This window comes from Syngnathus acus, chromosome 11, assembly GCF_901709675.1.
Source record: "Syngnathus acus chromosome 11, fSynAcu1.2, whole genome shotgun sequence".
NCBI classification, from domain to species: domain Eukaryota; kingdom Metazoa; phylum Chordata; class Actinopteri; order Syngnathiformes; family Syngnathidae; genus Syngnathus; species Syngnathus acus.
In genome coordinates this window covers 861,626-881,139 of record NC_051096.1, presented here as the reverse complement: position 1 = coordinate 881,139, position 19,514 = coordinate 861,626, and the positions used below count along the sequence as shown (strand labels likewise).

General features: G+C 48.2%; 2 protein-coding genes across 6 annotated transcripts; one reads left to right on the top strand and one right to left on the bottom strand.

The window, feature by feature from the left end:
* The first annotated feature begins 9,057 nt into the window (after window positions 1–9,057).
* On the top strand, window positions 9,058–12,149 carry pip4p2 (phosphatidylinositol-4,5-bisphosphate 4-phosphatase 2). The gene is made up of 7 exons (XM_037264189.1): window positions 9,058–9,310; window positions 9,977–10,125; window positions 10,234–10,340; window positions 10,428–10,551; window positions 10,720–10,772; window positions 11,020–11,110; window positions 11,202–12,149. The coding sequence occupies exons 1-7, from the start codon at window positions 9,205–9,207 to the stop codon at window positions 11,343–11,345; spliced, it is 774 nt and encodes a 257-aa protein (XP_037120084.1). The 5' UTR covers window positions 9,058–9,204; the 3' UTR covers window positions 11,346–12,149.
* Window positions 12,150–12,503: 354 nt separating this feature from the next.
* necab1 (N-terminal EF-hand calcium binding protein 1) lies at window positions 12,504–19,140 on the bottom strand. Of its 5 annotated transcripts, none has more exons than XR_005099395.1 (14): window positions 17,937–18,282; window positions 17,138–17,162; window positions 16,686–16,794; window positions 16,422–16,447; window positions 16,126–16,223; window positions 15,495–15,631; window positions 14,739–14,860; window positions 14,471–14,547; window positions 14,240–14,287; window positions 13,989–14,101; window positions 13,469–13,546; window positions 13,188–13,279; window positions 12,933–13,012; window positions 12,504–12,890 (listed from the first exon to the last, which is right to left on the bottom strand). XR_005099395.1 is itself a non-coding variant. In XM_037264146.1 (14 exons), exons 2-13 carry the CDS (start codon window positions 17,952–17,954, stop codon window positions 13,135–13,137), a joined length of 996 nt encoding a protein of 331 aa, XP_037120041.1. In that variant the 5' UTR covers window positions 17,955–18,010; window positions 19,032–19,140; the 3' UTR covers window positions 12,970–13,094. The 5 variants fall into 5 exon arrangements, 4 of the variants coding, with proteins under 4 accessions (XP_037120039.1, XP_037120041.1, XP_037120040.1 ...); XM_037264146.1 differs by lacking the exon at window positions 12,504–12,890 and adding an exon at window positions 19,032–19,140 and having other exon boundaries at window positions 12,970–13,094; window positions 13,135–13,279; window positions 17,937–18,010; XM_037264145.1 differs by lacking the exon at window positions 12,504–12,890 and having other exon boundaries at window positions 12,970–13,094; window positions 13,135–13,279; window positions 17,937–18,010; window positions 18,091–18,283.
* Between the last annotated feature and the right edge of the window lie 374 nt (window positions 19,141–19,514).

Here is a 19,514-nt window from a genome sequence, read left to right as displayed (position 1 = left end):
CAAAGGCTTGACACCTCATCCTTGAGAACCTTTATGTATGAAGCCATGGCAATTGTTAATAGCAGACCACTGAGTGCAGAATGCATCAACGACCCTGTGGGACCTGAACCACTGACACCTAACCACATATTGACAATGAAATCTACAATCATTTCACCCCCTCCTGGAGAATTTGTCAAAGAAGATCTCTATCTGCAGAAAAGATGGAAAAGAGTTCAATATTTGGCCAACATTTTCTGGACCAGGTGGAGGAAGGAATACCTGTTGAACCTACAACAGAGAAGAAAGTGGAACAAGACTCGAAGAGACATGAAAATAAATGACATTGTATTACTACAAGATGATTGTCTACCAAGAAACCAATGGAAACTAGCCAAAGTGGTAGAAGTGTTTCCAGGAGCTGACAACAAAGTTAGGAAGGTCAAACTTCTTGTTAGTGACACCACACACGATAATAACAAAACACATACAACTAAATCATTTTTGGAAAGACCAATACACAAGACTATACTTTTACTTGAAGCTAAGGACTGATAAGACACAGCACCTATTTGACATTTCCACATGGTTTAATCAGTTTATTTTGTGTTAATTGTTAAAGAATCACACAGAGTGTGATGGTGGGAGTGTAAATGATGCAAGTTTGTGCATGAAGCGTTCGCTGATTCCAGTGGATGGCGCTCTTGCTATCGATGTACTAATGATTTTGATTTATTTTGTTTGTACATTGTTTAAGTTGTGTACATTGTTTATGGCACTATTATCTCATATTAGTAAATATATTCTATTTTTTGTAGCGAATTAGTCTAAAATGTGGGGTTTTACGTCACGTGAGTTTTGGCTCGAACTTCCGGTTCCCGTCCTGTAGCGATCAGTACGAGTGTATGGCGGACTCCGACGCTGGTGTTTAAATCCATATAAAGACTCATCTTGCAAGAAGATCAACCCCAGCCCTAGCCACAAGCAGGCAAAGTGGTGTGTTCGTTACTCTTTATTCGTGTGTAATGTGTTTACTTGTGTAATATGTATGTATGTACGAATTAACAGTTTTGTTGTTTCTATTTCTGTTAGTTCTACGGTGATATTTTGGCGAAGATCATTAAAATCATCTGTAAAAAGAACTCGAGTCTTCCCTTTGTGACTGAGGCTGGCATATTTTCTAAGAATTTCTGTTAGTTTATTTTTATATCTTTTATATTTAGTTTCTTTCTCCTCAGTTCTGTGTTTAATAAAGTCTTTATATAATTCATTCTTTTTTTTGCAGGCATTCAACAGACCCCCAGTGAACCACGGTTTATCTGGTCGTTTTGAGATTTTCTTTGGTCGCTGAATTGGACAGTTTTTATGATATAGAGTCAAAAAAGTATTTAGAAATAAATTATAGGCTGCATCAACATCCTCTTTTTCATAAACATTCCTCCAGTCTTGAGCTATCAAAGTCAAAGTCTGCTTTATTGTCAATCTCTTCACATGCCAAGACACACAAAGAAATCGAAATTACGTTTCCACTATCCCACGGTGACAAGACATAGTACACGACGTACATACAAGCAAACAACACAAAATAAAAACAAGAAGGCACAAACAATGAATAATAAGAGTGATGAATAAATAATAAATAAACAAATAACACAATAAATAAGAGGAGCAAAACGGAGCAAGTGTGCATACAGCAGACAGTCAGAATATAGCGTAAAAGTACAGGACGCTACGCAGAAGGGGGGAGAGAGTTCAGGATCCTAACAGCCTGGAGTATAAAGCTGTTGGTGAGTCTGGTGGTGCAGGCTCCTGTACCTCTTCCCAGAGGGCAGAAGACCGAACAAAGAGTGAGCGGGGTGACTCACATCACTCACAATCGTGGTCGCCTTGCGGGTGAGATGGGAGGTGTAAATGTCCTTCAAGGAGGGGAGTGAAGCACCAATAATCTTACCAGCCGTGTTCACTATGCGCTGGAGGGCCTTCATGTTGTAGTCAGTGCAGCTACCACCCCAAACAGCAATACAACTGGAGAGGACGCTCTCAATGGTGCCACGGTAAAATGTAGTCATGACGGCCGGAGGAGCACACGCTCGCCTGAGCTTCCGCAGGAAGTACAGGCGGCGCTTGGCCTTCTTCGCCAGTGATGCGGTGTTGGTGGACCAGGAGAGATCCTCACTGATGTGCACCCACAGGAACCTGGTGCCGCTCACTCTCTCCACCACAGCACCGTCGATGGTCAGCGGCAGGTGTTGGGCGTGACCCTTCCGGAAGTCAACAACAACCTCCTTGGTCTTGTTGACGTTCAGCAGGAGGTTGTTGTCCTTGCACCACGTGGCCAGAAGGTCAACCTCCAACCTGTATAGAGTCTCGTCGCCCTTGGTGATGAGACTCACCAGAGTCGTGTCGTCAGCAAATTTCACCATACGGTTGGTGCTGTAGGTTGCAGCGCAGTCATTAGTCAGCAGGGTGAAGAGCAGCGGACTGAGCACGCAGCCTTGGGGGGCCCCCGTGCTCAGCGTGATGCTGGCGGAGATCTTGTCGCCAACACGTACCACCTGAGGTCTCTGACTGAGGAAGTCTAGTAGCCAGTTGCAGAGGTAGGTACTGAGGCCCAGCTTGGCGAGTTTGCAGATGAGTCGTTGTGGCACAATGGTGTTGAAGGCAAAACTGAAGTCCACAAATAGCAATCTCACATACGAGTCCCTACTCTCCAGGTGGGTTAGGGCCGAGTGGAGGGCCGAGCAGATGGCATCCTCAGAGGACCGTTTGGCTCGGTACGCAAACTGGAAGGGGTCTATGGTGGGGGGTAGAATGGATCTGATGTGCTCCATGACAAGCCGCTCAAAGCACTTCATGATGATGGGCGTCAGTGCCACGGGGCGGTAGTCATTGAAGCAGGACGGGGCAGGTTTCTTCGGCACAGGTACGATGGTGGCAGCCTTGAAACACGAAGGGACGACGGCCTGCTGCAGGGAAATGTTGAAGATGTCCGTGAAGACACCCCCAGCTCCCCAGCGCAGTCCTTCAGCGCTCGACCCGGGATGTTGTCAGGGCCCGCCGCCTTACGAGTGTTGATAGCGGCAAGCGCCCTCCTCACGCTATCAGCAGAGAGGCACAGGGGCTGCTCTTGTGGAGGAGGAGGGGCCTTCAGCGGGCAAGGGCTGTTCTGAGCGTCGAAGCGAGCAAAGAAGCGATTGAGATCGTTGAGCAGACGGATGTCGCCCTCACAGCTCTGCGGCGCGGGCTTGTAGTCCGTGATGGGCTGAATGCCCTGCCAAAGGCTCCGTGCGTCATTGCTGTCCTTGAAGTGGGCGGTAATCCTGCAAGAGAACGCCCTTTTCGCCTCCTTGATGCCCCGGGACAGGTCGGCCCTCGCTGTCCTCAAGCCAGCCTCATCCCCCGCTCTGAAGGCTTTGTCCCTGGCCCTCAGCAGCCCGAGGACATCCCCAGTCAGCCACGGCTTCCAGTTAGCCCGAGAGACGATGTATTTCGAGTGGGTCACATCATCAATGCACTTCGCGACGTAAGAGGAAACAGAGTCAGTATACTCCTCTATATCCGTCCGATCATCGCAAGTGGCCACCTGCTTAAACATTTCCCAGTCAGTAGAGCCAAAGCAGTCTCGAAGCACATCAGAGGCACCCTCAGGCCACACTCTAACCCGCTTGCGAACCGGCCTGGATGCTTTCACCATTTGTCTGTATGCGGGCAAAAGCATAACAGTGATATGGTCAGAAAGTCCAAGATGGGGGAGGGGGGCGGCTTTGAAAGCTCCTTTATGTGAAGAGTAGACCAGGTCCAGGAAGCTGTCACCACGTGTTGGAAAATCAACATGTTGGTGAAGCCTCGGAAAAACAGACTTCAGGTTAGCGTGATTAAAAACCCCAGCGAAGATGGTGAAACCGTCAGGGTGCGCCGTCTGTTGTTCACTGACAGACTGGTACAGTTCACTAAGAGCCGCGATCCTGTCGCCTTCGATGTTGGAAGGCGGGATGTATACCGCGACTAGCAGAATCGCAGTAAATTCCCTCGGCAGGTAAAAAGGACGGCACTTAATGATCACAAACTCCGCCAGTGGCGAGCAGTGCTTGCATACCACGACAGAGTCCCGGCACCATTCGTCACGGATGTAGACGCATATTCCACCTCCTCGCGATTTTCCCCCTTTTACAATGGCCCGGTCCGCCCGATAGCACGCTAGCCGCTCCAGATGTACAGCAGAGTCCGGAATGTTGACAGTCAACCAAGTCTCAGTGAACACGAGCACACAGCAGTTACGCACTGTCCGGTTCGTAGATCTCAGCAGGCGAATGTAATCCATTTTGTTGTCCAGCGATCGAACATTCGCCAGAAGAATGGAAGGCACGGCCGGGCGAGCTGGGTTGGCCGCCAGCCTGGCCCGGACGCCTCCGCGCTTGCCCCTCTTCAGCCTCCTCGCACACCGCTTCCGACGCTCCCTAACCGGGGGAGGAATAGCAGGCGAGTCCGGCGATGTTTCAGGACGGAGCAGTCCTAGCTCCTTTAATGTCCCCGCTTCAAAGTCCAGAACGCCACAAAACTCGCTTTCGCCGATGTCGAGCAGAACCTGCCTGCTGTACTTGTAGCACGACTCAGTACGACGAGACGAACACACAAAAAATTCGGACAAACACTCATTAAACGAACAAAATACCGTACGGGCGGGACAGAGAGAGGTCGCTGCGTGTGCACGCGCCGCCATCTTGATTGTGTCGTTGTGGCACAATGGTGTTGAAGGCAGAACTGAAGTCCACAAACAGCAATCTCACATACGAGTCCCTACTCTCCAGGTGGGTGAGGGCCGAGTGGAGGGCAGAGCAGATGGCATCCTCAGAGGACCGTTTGGCTCGGTACGCAAACTGGAAGGGGTCTATGGTGGGGGGTAGAATGGATCTGATGTGCTCCATGACAAGCCGCTCAAAGCACTTCATGATGATGGGCGTCAGTGCCACGGGGCGGTAGTCATTGAAGCAGGACGGGGCGGGTTTCTTCGGCACAGGTACGATGGTGGCAGCCTTGAAACACGAAGGGACGACGGCTTGCTGCAGGGAAATGTTGAAGATGTCCGTGAAGACACCCGTCAGCTCCCCAGCGCAGTTCTTCAGCGCTCGACCCGGGATGTTGTCAGGGCCCGCCGCCTTACGAGTGTTGATAGCGGCAAGCGCCCTCCTCACGCTATCAGCAGAGAGGCACAGGGGCTGCTCTTGTGGAGGGGGAGGGGCCTTCAGCGGGCAAGTGCTGTTCTGAGCGTCGAAGCGAGCAAAGAAGCGATTGAGATCGTCGAGCAGACGGATGTCGCCCTCACAGCTCTGCGGCGCGGGCTTGTAGTACGTGATGGTCTGAATGCCCTGCCAAAGGCTCCGTGCGTCCTTGAAGTGGGCGGTAATCCTGCAAGAGAACGCCCTTTTCGCCTCCTTGATGCCCCGGGACAGGTCGGCCCTCGCTGTCCTCAAGCCAGCCTCATCCCCCGCTCTGAAGGCTTTGTCCCTGGCCCTCAGCAGCCTGAGGACAGCCCCAGTCAGCCATGGCTTCCAGTTAGCCCGAGTGACGATGTATTTCGAGTGGGTCACATCATCAATGCACTTCGCGACGTAAGAGGAAACTGAGTCAGTATACTCCTCTATGTCCGTCCGATCATTGCAAGTGGCCGCCTGCTTAAACATTTCCCAGTCAGTAGAGCCAAAGCAGTCTCGAAGCACATCAGAGGCACCCTCAGGCCACACGCTAACCCGCCTGCGAACCGGCCTGGATGCTTTCACCAATTGTCTGTATGCGGGCAAAAGCATAACAGTAATATGGTCAGAAAGTCCAAGATGGGGGAGGGGGGCGGCTTTGAAAGCTCCTTTATGTGAAGAGTAGACCAGGTCCAGGAAGCTGTCGCCACGTGTTGGAAAATGAACATGTTGGTGAAGCCTCGGAAAAACAGACTTCAGGTTAGCGTGATTAAAATCCCCAGCGAAGATGGTGAAACCGTCAGGGTGCGCCGTCTGTTGTTCACTGACAGACTGGTACAGTTCACTAAGAGCCGCGATCCTGTCGCCTTCGATGTTGGAAGGCGGGATGTATACCGCGACTAGCAGAATCGCAGTAAATTCCCTTGGCAGGTAAAAAGGACGGCACTTAATGATCACAAACTCCGCCAGTGGCGAGCAGTGCTTGCATACCACTACAGAGTCCCGGCACCATTCGTCACGGATGTAGACGCATATTCCACCTCCTCGCGATTTTCCCCCTTTTACAATGGCCCGGTCCGCCCGATAGCACGCTAGCCGCTCCAGATGTACAGCAGAGTCCGGAATGCTGACAGTCAACCAAGTCTCAGTGAACACGAGCACACAGCAGTTACGCACTGTCCGGTTCGTAGATCTCAGCAGGCGAACGTAATCCATTTTGTTGTCCAGCGATCGAACATTCGCCAGAAGAATGGAAGGCACGGGTTGGCGAGCTGGGTTGGCCGCCAGCCTGGCCCGGACGCCTCCGCGCTTGCCCCTCTTCAGCCTCCTCGCACACCGCTTCCGACGCTCCCTAACCGGGGGAGGAATCATTTCTAAATGCGTTCAGAGTGCCATTTGTTCTTAATCTCCTTTGTATGTTTACTTTGCTATTGTCTAAATTCTTATGTTTACATTCATGGATAACAAACACCGGCAGATGGTCAGTGATATCGTTTATTAATAATCCACTTTCTAAATTACTTGTCATATTATTAGTAAGAATATTGTCTATCACTGATGCCGAGTGGGTGGTAATTCTGCTTAGTTTGGTTATGCTAGGATATAATCCTTTACTATACATTGCATCTATAAAATCTTCTATCGCAGGTGTTTTATTTGGATTTAAGAAGTCTATATTATAGTCCCCACATAAAAAGGCTACCTTCTGCTCGGTGTTTGAAACCATGGCCTCAAATACTTCTTTGAAATTTTCAATACTAGAGTTGGGTGTTCTATAAACACAGCTAACAATGACATTCTTCATTTTACCCATATCAATTTCAACAGTAATGCATTCACATAAGTCATCAATAACAGTTGTCATGCTTTCTACAATCCTATACTTTAACCTACTGTCTATATACAGTGCAACTCCTCCACCCTTTTTATTTGTCCTATTCACAAAGTTGAAATTACGTATATCCTTCTAATTCAAAATCGGTCCCTTTGTCGTGGCTAAGCCAACTCTCAGAAATGGCAATTATATTGAATTGCATGGTGTAATGCTGTAAATAGTTCTTAATCTTATCAAAGTTTGCGTATAAACTCCTGCTGTTGAAGTGTATTATTGATATATTTTGCTCTAAGTTGAATTTCTCCTTGAATTGATTTTCAGTGTAATAACAACAGTTGCTAGTTACATAGTCAAAGAAATTGCTTTCCGGGTCTATATCTATATCCTGTATCTGCATGGTAATTGTTTAAGGTATACGCAAACAGTCGTCTTCCCATCCACCCACATCCAAATTTGAGCACATACACACCCACAGCTCCACGACACGCACACGCATACACACATATCATTTGTAATGGCAGCCAAATAGTTGAGACAATTTAACCAATATAAGTCCAGCAAAAAAGTTGCGTAATTGTGGTATAAAATTTCTGCAGGTGTATTTATGAAAAACAAGTCCAGTTTTAGTTCATGGGGGATATTGAAAGAAAGTGTGATTGTAATAGAGTCAGTCGGCGTTCCTAGCCAAAAAAGAAAAATTACCAGTAATCCGGCAAGACACCTACTCACCACTACCAAGCCGTGCTCTTCAAGTGCAAAAAAGGCATCCACAATATGAAAAAAAGAGTACTTCCAAGATGAGTCCAGCGACAATAGGATTGAACTTTTTCCAGTAATTCCAAAGAACAATTGGCGGAAGGATACCGAACAGTTACAAAAATAATAAATCTGGGCAGCAAAAGGATGTTCTATTCGGCTATGCAATTTCATATTTCTCCAGGTCTTTGAGGTCTCGGATAAGCAGGACCCTCGCCTCCTCACCAAGTGAACCATTTGTGCGAATCCAGATTTTACAGTCTCTTGTCCATGTTGAATAGATTTTCTTTTGTTTCCTCAGGACCCTCGCACGTTTGGCTATCTCGGCGTTCCTCTTCGTAAGGTGTTCGTTCACATACACCTGTGTGTTCTTCAGTTTCCTTCCTTGTTTCAAAAGGTCCGTTTTGTCTTCTGTTTACAAATCTCAGAATGATGGTTCGCTCTGATTGTGCATTTCTTTTGGGAAGAGTGTGGCAGGCAGCGATACTCTCCTTATGAATGGTGATGTCATTTCTGTGAAAGAACTGAATCACCTGTTCCTCCAGCGACTGCTTTTCTCCCTCAGTCAAGTCCTCCTCGTTGTTCTCTCCTCGGGTGACGTTGGAGTATGTGCGGTGTGTTGTTTTCAGACCGCTGATGATCACGTCCTCTTTCCGTGTATATTGCTCCAACTCGTCAACTCTCTTTTCCAACTCCGCAATTTTCTCGTCCTTCAGCGCGAGTAGTTTGATTAGTTTCCTCACATCTTCAACCAGACCACTTATTTTTCCTACATTTTCCACCATTCCGTCCATTTTCTTTGCCAGGTCTTTCAAGGCCATCTTAATCTCGTTTTTATCGTCGTCATCGTCGTCACTACCTTGGGACGCGCGCCTCCTCCTTCGCCGCCGGTCCGCCATCTTTCAATCAAGTCACTCCGGCGTTCTAGGAGAATCGCTTGGAGCTCAAGGTTTTGTTGATTCCTCGATCGAAGAACACAAGCGAGCTGGACGGCACAGCAGGGGCCCACACTGCGTCCTGATTTTGCTTACAAATTTGCTGATTTGAAGGCAAACGGGCGACGACAGACAACTAGCACGCCATGCTGAGCGAAGCTCAACCCGGAAGTGTTCCGGACTTGAGCTAGTCAAAACATAAAATTAAAAACTCGAAAGGTTTGTAAAAAATACTTCACATTCAATTCTGTACAGAATTATTAAAATAATTTGAAGAATTAGTGACACCTGTTGGGAGCGTTCTGTAACTGCATTCACCATATTTTCGTGCGTCTGCGCATGCGCCTCACTTCCGCACCTCCCCCTGTCTGGCAGGCCGTGGCGTGACGTCACTCCGGCCCCGCCGCTACTGCTGGCTGTTGTCGGACGGACCTCCGGAGAAAACAGCCGAGCCACCCCGCAAGCCACCGACGACAACGGGCTCGCCTCCTCCGGCCTTGCACCGACCATGGCCTCTGACGGCACGGACGAGCGCTCGCCGCTGCTGTCCACTCCCAACTCGGAGAACGTCACCCCCAACGCGCCGCCCTACCTGCACGATCCCAGCCCCCGAGGTAAAGTGCGTGGACGTATGTAATTGAGAAGCTTTTTGCAGCAAGCAAGGGCGCGGGTACGAGGGGGGGTGTTCTGTGAGAAGTGGAGCAGTGGGTTACTGACCGGAGGCCTGTCTCAAGAAATGCTACATCACCACTCAGGCTAGGCCTGGCAAGATAATAGAATGTGTTTTTATGGGTCAGTTGCGCTGGAAAGTGCGTTTGGTGTCGTCATCACTCACTCGGTCGTCACTATCATTGAGTGGAATCATCAAAGTAAGATGAGCTTAGTCAAATGTGGCCCATCATATGTTTGTTTGTTTGTTTGTTTGTTTGCTTGCTTTTACTTGTTTGCTTGCTTTTACGCAACTGCTCACTCACTGTCCTGCGACTACATTGCCATTTCAAGGCACAAAATGTCATGCTAATTCACTCACTGCATGTTCAGCAACGTACGACACCTGTGGTGTGGAAAGGGGGTTTTTGTCGCTACGCCAACCAGGCCGGGGCTCACATGGCGAGCAATCACATGCGTCACAAGGTGGGCAGGAATCGAGGCCCGTCCGGCGCCGTTTCTTGCAACTGAATTCACGATTTTGCTTCATTTGACATTTTCAAACAATCGGAACGTATCAAAGGAATGATTGATTTGTGACACAAACTAACGATTGTCGCTTTACCCGAAAGCGGAACTGCCTCCGCCGTACACGGCGATCGCCAGCCCGGACGCAGGCGGCGTCCCTGTCATCAACTGCCGCGTGTGCCAGTCGCTCATCCACCTTGACGGCAAGCTGCACCAGCATGTGGTCAAGTGCACACTCTGCAACGAGGCCACCGTATGTTGCCGCCGTGACGTTGCTGCCGCCGTGACGTTGCTGCCACCGCGACGTTGCTGCCGCCCTGACGTTGCTGCCGCCGCCATCGCTCACCTCTCTTTTTTGCAGCCCATCAAGAATCCGCCCACCGGGAAGAAATACGTCAGGTGCCCCTGCAACTGCCTGCTCATCTGCAAAGACACTTCCAGGAGGATAGGATGCCCGCGACCCAACTGGTACGCAGCCTTCCGCTGGAAGGAGACCCCACCCTAAAACCAGACCCTCAGATTTTTTTTCTTTTTTTTCTGGCTGTTGCTCAACAGTAGACGCATCATCAACCTAAGCCCGGTGATGGTGATCCCTGAGGAGCAGCCGGCCCAGCCTGCCCTCCCCGTGCAGCCCGAGGGCATGCGGGTGGTCTGCGGTCACTGCGGCAACACCTTCCTGGTATCTCCAAAATTTTGCATGCCATATAAACGGCAAAGGAACCGTTTTAGCGAGGGCATCTCATGTCCATGAGATTTCATTATTCTCATGATATTCACATAGTGGACACTTGATTAGGTAAGACTGCACCCACAATACGTCATCGTCCTCTCTTGTCTTTTGTCTCAGTGGCTGGAGGTGCGCTTCAACACGCTAGCCAAATGTCCCCACTGCAAAAAGATGTAAGTACACAAGCACACATTTTTGGGGGTACACTTGCGGCTCGACTGCTAATTTGCAAAGACTGATCTGAGAGGGCGAGAAATCAGGTGATGGTGAAGCCCCTCGGACCCCACCTCCCGCTGCGTCACATGGGAGGCATGTGAGAGCTGAAAAGAAAGTCGAGCATCCCCTGAATGCCGATCATGTGACCGAGTAAGCAAGCGAGAGTCATGTTTGAGCCGCCTCGGGTGACTATTTTTTTTGCAGCTCGTCTGTGGGCAGCGCGCTCCCTAGGCGGCGCTGTTGTGCATACATCACTGTCGGGATGATCTGCATCTTCATCGGCGTGGGATTAACAGTAAGTGCCCCCACCGTACTGTCCTGTAGGACAACTTTTTTTTTTTTGTGTTTTTTTGGTTTGTAATTTCTCTGTGCTTGCTTAAAAACAGGTGGGTACTCGTGACTTTGCCCGCCGCTACAACGCCACGTACGTGTCGTGGGCACTGGCCTACCTAGTGGGCGTCATCTGTTTGGTGCGGGCGTGCTATTGGGGCGCTATCAAGGTCAGCTACCCGGAGAACAGCTTTGCTTAGATTCTAAGCCTTAGAAGGTTCCCGGGACTGCCCCTCTCGCCTTTTTTGTCCCCACATTTTTTTTCCTCTCTGTGAATGACCAAATGGAGACAAATTGCAAAGAATAACATTTTGCTTGCTGCACTACAGGTTTTATTTTTAATCAAATGTGAATTTGAGGTCGTTTTTCTGCCAGTTAGTGACCAGCTGAAGGGAGTTGCGCAGCTCTTCCAGTTTTCATTCATGTTGTGTTTGTGGGATAACAATAAATCAGATGACCATTTTCATGCATCGGTGGCACCTATGCATAGCAATTGTCGCCCTCTGCTGTCCATCGTGGTTAACTACAAATGTTGCTCCCATACGTACTTTGTTATGCAGATGAAATGTTCGGACACTAATGTATACGGGCAGTCTCGCGTGTCTGCTCTGAAACTCCCACGTGTGCCAACGTTTGCCCCGCAGTATTACTCGAGTGTCTTTCTGTTACTTTATTGTCATCTGTTTGCTTTTAATGAAGCTAATGAAGCAATACTTAAGTTATTTCTTTTCTTTTTTTACCTCCCACTGTTTGCATGTTTTCAACCGGTTTGCGTTGTGTCCATCACAAGAATTCGCCTCCCGCCCATGAACTGTTTTTTCAAGAATGTAGAAGCCTAAAGTAGCGCTCAGCATCCTGTGGCCCACCCTGCACACGAGGTGGCATTTCTTTTGAATGTGACCTGATGAGCGAAACAACATGAAAGGATGTACATATTGTGGAGGGCTAAGTTTGGTTCTTTTAATAAGTGAATATTTATCAATAAAAAGATAAACAAACGTGGATTTATGTGGTTTTGTTGGAACCTTCAAGTGTGGGCTTCCATGGATGGATGGATGGATGGATGGATGGATGGAGAATGTTATATCAGATTTTTTTTCCACATTTTTAATCAAATCATGTTTTCATTGATGGTGAAAACAACTTTCAGGACAACTTTCGGGACATTGACAGGGTAGACTTATCTGTCTTGTGTGCTGACACCATGAGTTCAATTCCTGCATATGACGGTGTGAATGTGGGTGTGGGTGTGTGAGTGACGGTGTGAATGTGTGTGAGTGACAGAAAAAAAACGAAAAAAACCTTCGGGACCTGCCCGCCTCCAGAGAGAGACAAAGAAGCCCCACGTTGCAAGGTAAAAGAAACACATGAGCTACACAACATTTCTTTTATTTCACGTGTTTGAAGCTTTTAGCAACGTTGACTATGCACAAACGACTCGTGTAGGAATTAATTCATTTCCTACATTTAAACAAGCATGTGCTGTTGCTACAATCTCTGAAATGCAAGCGCAACGATGACATCACATTGATGAATACGCACACACACTGGCAACTTGCTCGTGTGTGTGTGTGTATTTTGTACTTTGTATTGATACAAAGAAGAAACATGGAAGTAATCAGCTCTATTAAGGGTTATGATGTGTGTGTGTGTGTGTGTGTGTGTGTGTGTGTGTGTGTGTGTGTGTGTGTGTGTGTGTGTGTGTGTGTGTGTGTGTGTGTGTGTGTGTGTGTGTGTGTGTGTGTCTGTGTGTGTGTGCGTGCGCGTGCGCGCGCGTGCGTGTGTGCGTGTGTGTGTGCGCATGTGTTTGCGCACCAAGTATGGGCGACATGCTGCTCTCAGTTGTTGTTGAGGACCCACCATGAAGCTGAAACACACAGAAATGTCATTAGAAATACAAATGCAAGATTTAAAATATTGCAACATACACAGAATGCAAAAATATTGCTATATTTAAAAATTATAATGTATACTGTTTGCAAAAATTGTTCATAAGGAACAGCTTTTGACGTGAGAATTGTTTTGATGTTTTGAGGCGGTACCCGGGAGCAGCATGGTGGTGACAGTCTCGGGGGTCTCCAGGAAGTCCACGTTGGCCCTCTGGAAAGTTTTGCTGGAGTTGCTCTGCAGGTGACTACGCAAAACACAAGAAATGCTTCAAAGCTTTTCAATTCCTCGGTCCATTTTATTTTGCTGTGTTGCAAGCGAAAATTTTGACTTGCGTGAGCTTCAGTCGCTCTGCCACTAGATAGCGCCAGCGACATTCACAACATTTGTGCAAGTCGATTTGAGTGCATGGCTGCAGGAGGGCGAGGATACTTACTTCTTCCACACGCTGTTGTGCTCCCAGAATTCGTAGAGGATGAAGCGCGACTCGTTAGCCAGCCGCTGAAGCGCCACGCTGCACAAAGGTTATTCAACGTTATCGTCGTGGCGAATTACATCACACCCCTGGAGATCGTAAGGGTTTTCTCAAGGCCAAACCCGTTGCACTGGCAGCGAGTCGCATGTTAAATGTCAGAAGCCGCTCGAGGCCGCAGCCTCTCATCCAAACTCAAAGCGACAGCGCCCACACAAGGATGGAAGGAGACGGGTGACGTTGGCTGAACAAGTGCAAACATGCTAATGGTTGCACCTTACTGCCATCAATTGTGTGTCATTGCCGTGTGATGTTTTTTCACACCGTCAAACCAGGGACGGATGCGTTCAGTCATCCTCCTGGACCGCTCCACTTTGCTTCCGACCAGCCATCGTGCATCCAGAACCCGACCTACTTACGGCAGCCACCTCCCTCCTCATCCACTTATCCATGCACTGGAAAATGTAAGCTTGTGTGCACTGACTGTAGACATCCGGTCTGGGCGCTGGCAGAGTCCATGTAGTGTCTGAGCGCCAGGCGAAACTCCTCCAGCTCGTCCTCCAGCACAGACAGCTGTCTCTGCACGATCAGGATGTGCTGTCCACGTGCACGCACACACGCCCGCCATCAAGAAAACGTGTTAAAGAAAGTACCATTGCCATGGCAACCGCATGTCATCATCATCATCACCACTTGGGGAAATGACACCAAGATGAAAATGTTGTAAGAACGCACCAGCTTGCTCTCTGGTACGTCGTCTTCGACGGGTTCCAGGCGGATCTCCTGCCGACATGAGACAGACGTGTGATGGCGCGTGCTAACGCTAACACGCCGAACACGGCTATTGTTGACGGGGGCGGTCCATCATTTGTGGCCATTATTGGACAAGCACACATGCCCTCATTGGGGGCTTACAGACACGCAGATCGGGAATGTTAAAAAAAAACTGCAAACATGAGGACGAACCTTCTGTTCCAGGCGATCGATGAGCTTCTGTAGCCTGTTCACTTGAACCGTCCACTGGCTCTCCTCGTCGTACGCACCTGCAAGAAAAAAAAAAACACAGAAATGAGACGGGATCAAATTATTCTGCCTCTGAAACATTTTGTTGCTGATGGTGTCCAAGTTTGTAAATCTCCTGGCTCAGTTGGTGCATGTAGTTGCCAAATGTTGATCAAGCTTCTGTATGATCTCTTCTGGTTCTTGTGCTAGCAGCTCTTCGACTTGGTCTTACCCGAGTTAACGAGGCCCATGATGGGATTGTTGGGGGAGAGGCTATTGTTCCTCTGGAGCCTCCGGTTGGACCTGCGACCCAACAACTGGATGGACAGAACCTCGGGTTTAGCCAGACCGTGTCTGAGGGAACAAAGAATATATCGGCGAGTCTCCTCTTCTTTCATGACAGAATCCCTGCACTGAAATCATTAGCCGGCCAGCGACGAGAAAGTCTCAGCGGCGTTCGAGTGTGGGTGCAGGTGCTAATGGGCCCGTTTGTCCACTTACGCCCTCTTATTCTGAGCGACGAGCTTTAATTGCGACGCTTAGGCCCCCTCAGCCTTCAATCTAAAAGCAAACAAGAGGCTTTCAACAACGCATTTTCACACGTCTCAAAGTGAAAAGCAATTTGGAAGCATGCGAGTCCTCTGGCAAGTACGCAAACGGAAACATTTTAAGATAATATTTGATCTGAAGTATTTGCCAACTGAAGTGACAACTTTATGGTGTGACGGCCAACAGGGAACAACATTTGGGAGCTGTGTTCAGAATATTTGGTGTGGTTCAGTCACGTGGAGATCCACATTCAATGGTCGTCTTATCGACAATCCCCCAAACAGACCAACTGGGATGGCGCCGCCATGGCAACAGGCGTGCGTGCGCCGCAGTCACGTGCTGACCTTCATCTTATACTTCTCGGCATTTCAAAGGAGCTCGCGCTTTCTCCCCGAAGGAAAGCCAGCCGGCGACGTGACGCCACGTTCCATCCACTCACTTTTCTCTGCGAGTCTGCTCGGCGGTGGTCTCGGCGGCGCATTCCAGTGAGCCCTGGAGTGAGTGCAGCTGATTGGTCGTCTCCTTCAGCAGGAAACGGGTCACAAACTGCTCCAGGTGGGTGGACTCTTGATAATCCTGTCAAGCAGGAGGAGAACAAAATAATGAGCAAAACAATCACAGGCGCGGCTGCACGAGGGAGGATGGGCTGCCCGACACGCCGACTCACCGTCATTCAACGTCTAATTAAAGTCAGGCCAGCAGGATCGGAATTCATTAGATTGTAGACGCCGGGATGAAAACAACGGCTTGCATTTGGTGTTTGAACGAGCACTGCCGTGGTTTGGGAACCGTTTGTGGGAACTCAAACTGGATGGCTCATATTACTAAGTTCTGTATAGTGGTGTTACTTTTTTTGAAGAAGACCTAAGTGTGTCTGTACACTCGTGTAAATAGCGTCGTCGTGTCTGCATGAAACATATTGGCTCTTTACATTTTCTTGCAGCACCGACACGCTCGCTCGCTCACTCACTTGTCAATGCACAAAGCGCAAAAGCAGCACCGTGTTGGAACACGCTCTCGCTTGATGAACAAATATGGGTCATCACATTTATGACTGGCCCATTTCTCACCTTCTTGGTCTTGTCCATGGCCTTCAGGATGGACATGTTGAGGGCTTCCAGGGCGGCCAGGACATTCTTGTACTCCCCCAGGTGCTGCGAGAAGTACTCTGCAAAGAAAACAAAAGGGAAGCCATGTGCAAAAGTGACACGGTGGCCGCAGGTGTCGCTTACGAAACGCATCAGTAGCGCGGCCCGCAGGGAGTGCAGCCCAATGCACACGGCGCTGGCCCGTACTTCCTGCGCCAAATTTTCAGGTCGTATTTGGACCTGATAAAATGGTACAACACAAAATCTAGTTCACTTACCACACAGTTCATCTGTGTCCACGTTGCTGCGGTGCAAACACACACACACACACACATACACACACACACACACACACACACACACACACATACACACAGTGAGGCACATGTAAAATTCCTAGAAAAGCAGCATCCCTTCTTGGCGGAGGTCATAATTCTTTTGCGCGCTGACGCCTCTGAATATTTCATGTGCCCTGTCTTACTTGTGATTGAAAGACTGCGTTCAATCCAGAAGGTGCGGAAGATGAAAGGACAGCGACCTACTCAGTGTGGTGGCTGTCGATAGCGTGGAAGAGTTCCTTCAGTTCATCCGACGTCAGGACACCATCCGAAAAGTAGGCCTTGAACTCGTCAAAGGACAGCTTGCCGTCGTCTGGGGACAGAGAACCAAATCATCAAAAGTGCCACTCTGTCTGCCACTGTGTCATGTGACACGCAGGTGTCCGTGGAGACATTGCAAGCACTCCATTTTGATTTGGCTGTATTTTTTAGGTGATTTCAACGATATCTTTTTCTATCTTCCAAAGGTCGCTCATGTTGCCCTCATGCAGCTGCGAACTATTTGGCAATCTTTCTTGATGAAAAGCTCTGATGGCGATGGGTCTGGTCACTCGGTTGTCTCCATGGAAACCGGCCATCAGTGGGGAATCACAATCTGAATGTCGCCATGAGAGCGAGAACACCACCACGCAAGACGTGTCGGGAGATTCACTTACCGTTTTTATCCGCTCGCCGCAAAATCTGCAAGAGAGACAAAAAAACTGGTGACAAATCTTTAAAGCTGTGCAGCTGTCTGTATGTGATTGATGACTGTCAAAGCAACGCCATGTTGATCAATTATTGGTGTGGATCTCCCACATTGGACATGAATGCGGGCTGACCACATCGCCTTTGAACACATGGGTCACTCGCTGGCTTGTTGCTTCCACGGGGAAAACAACAATGCCCGCTCCCTTCACTTACTCAATGATGCAACGGACCCCCACAAACTTGTTAGTCCTACAACGATTGTTGTCTGTGTAGTGGTCCACATGCATCTGGTTTGGGATAAATTCCCACTCTAAAGTGTAACGGTTCACGCCACCTCAAGGAAAACAAATAGATCAGCCCACACCACCAGTTTCACAGATCTGACATGTCCATCAAGACAAGACGGATGCAAAGGTTTCAAGGACCCATGTCTGAAATTGAACAGGAAGTCGGACAAATTGGCCATTTTGAACAAATGCTTGGAAGTTGACAAAGGCCAACTGGGGAATTTGTTTGAATAAGCCCCGATCTGAAGAACCCCCCCCCCACACACACACACAAAAACTGTCTGACATAATAATGCATTTCTTTATTGTAAGGTAGCATATTTCTTTACTGCAGGAATCCAAATGAGAGAAAGTCAACGCAATCATAACATACTATATCTAAAATTAATGTTCTTATGTTTTAATATATATTTTTAATTGGTTTGTTGAATGGTTGTTTACAAGGAAATTAAATTGGAAAAAACAATACTATACTTACATCAATGAAAATGGACATTCCCTTTTTCAGCTCAGTCTGGGCGCCTGGCTCCTCGCACACAGGTTTCAATTCCTCTGAGAAATCCATCGTCAAAAATATCAAATATTGTGTTTTTTCCTGTCTGGTAAAGTGCGCAGGAATGTGAAAGACTGACTTAAGCTGCGCTCTGCGTCTCGTTTTCTGTTGCTGGTCTGCAAGCTGTCAAGTTGTTAGAAATACTCCCACACCGTTTCCGTTTTTATAAAACAGAACACTTTCGATGCTGTTTTGTCAGTAAAACAAGATTATTCAGGATGTAGCATCTAAATAACCGTTAGCTGCGTGACTTCAAGTGAAGTATTTCCATTGACAACAGGACAGGTAAAATATGCTTTTATTTTGATTGCAGTACATGCTAGCATCCGTTTTTGTCAAGTTAACTTGACGCATAAGCGTGAGTAGAATCTCTAAAATCCAAGTAAATATTGACTAATTCATTATTTTCTTTATTTCGGAGATTTGACAGTTTGACATTTATGTGTCGTTTGATGCTATTTATATATAAATATAAACATAAATATAGCCGATGGCACATGTCGTTGTGCTTCAGACAATTACCACGAGAAGGCGACAGAGCAGTCAAAACATGCGCCCATCATCAATTCACACGCGGTCCGTCGCCTTACGTCCATAACCGTACGTGTTTTGCCCCCGAATGTGTCTTATGTACACAAAATGGGTCAGAGTGCATGTGAGCGTGAATAATAATTAACAGTAACAGCTCACGGAATGACAACGTTGCAGTGTGGTTTCTAGATAACGTAAATATAAAGAGTTACATAATACAATTATATTTATTTAGCGTGTTCGAGAGGCCACGAGCATTCTGGGATATTACAACACGTCAGTTTGTTTAAATCAACAAATATTTATATTGGTATAAAGTGGGCAAACTGTAACAATACGAGCGAAAAATAAATAACGAGCGTGTTCATTTTGTATATATTTGATGTGGCTACGTTGTTGACATTTAACGAGATCACGGGGAAAACTAAACGTCACTGGTGAGCAATTCTCGCGATATCAAAGGAGAGCTCTGTGATTGGTCCGACGCACCAAAAAGGGGCGGCTTCGTGGTCACGTGCGGGGCAGTTGCCACTTGCTTGGCATCTGGGACACCAACATCAGCGGGAAGTAGGAGTAGAAGGAGGAGAAGGAGCCCTTGCAGGAAGCGACTTGTCGACGACAGGGATAAAAATGAAGGTTGTAGAGCGTGCTTTGCAGTATCGCAATGCAGTCTGACGAAATTCCTTTGAAACGGTGGCGGATGGATTTAGCCCTGCAGCGACGCAGCTAGTAGCTAGCCGTGCAGTTATTTAAAGCCATTCAGCTGGACAGGGTGAGTCTCAACAAACAACTTTCTCTACTTAGCACCCCCTCACTTGTTGGTTAGCTTCTTCCGTCCAATGACCGTAACATGATCCCAAGAAAGTGTCCGGGCCACAGAGCCAGGAGACGTGATGACGTCACGTCCACCACCACGAGTTAAACGATTTGTGCAACAGCAGGACAATTTGTGTCTCCGGTCGGCCACGAAGA

Bases quoted from the DNA above. Each gene is read 5' to 3' on its own strand.
- pip4p2 (XM_037264189.1), top strand. From the start codon at position 9,205: ATGGCCTCTGACGGCACGGACGAGCGCTCGCCGCTGCTGTCCACTCCC. The intron at 10,126-10,233 runs GTATGTTGCCGC...TCTTTTTTGCAG, and splicing joins CACTCTGCAACGAGGCCACC to CCCATCAAGAATCCGCCCAC. The intron at 10,773-11,019 runs GTAAGTACACAA...TTTTTTTTGCAG, and splicing joins TGTCCCCACTGCAAAAAGAT to CTCGTCTGTGGGCAGCGCGC.
- necab1 (XM_037264143.1), bottom strand. From the start codon at position 18,023: ATGGATTTCTCAGAGGAATTGAAACCTGTGTGCGAGGAGCCAGGCGCC. The intron at 16,448-16,685 runs GTAGGTCGCTGT...TTTGCACCGCAG, and splicing joins ATCGACAGCCACCACACTGA to CAACGTGGACACAGATGAAC. The intron at 14,102-14,239 runs GTGCGTTCTTAC...GCACGTGGACAG, and splicing joins ACGTACCAGAGAGCAAGCTG to CACATCCTGATCGTGCAGAG.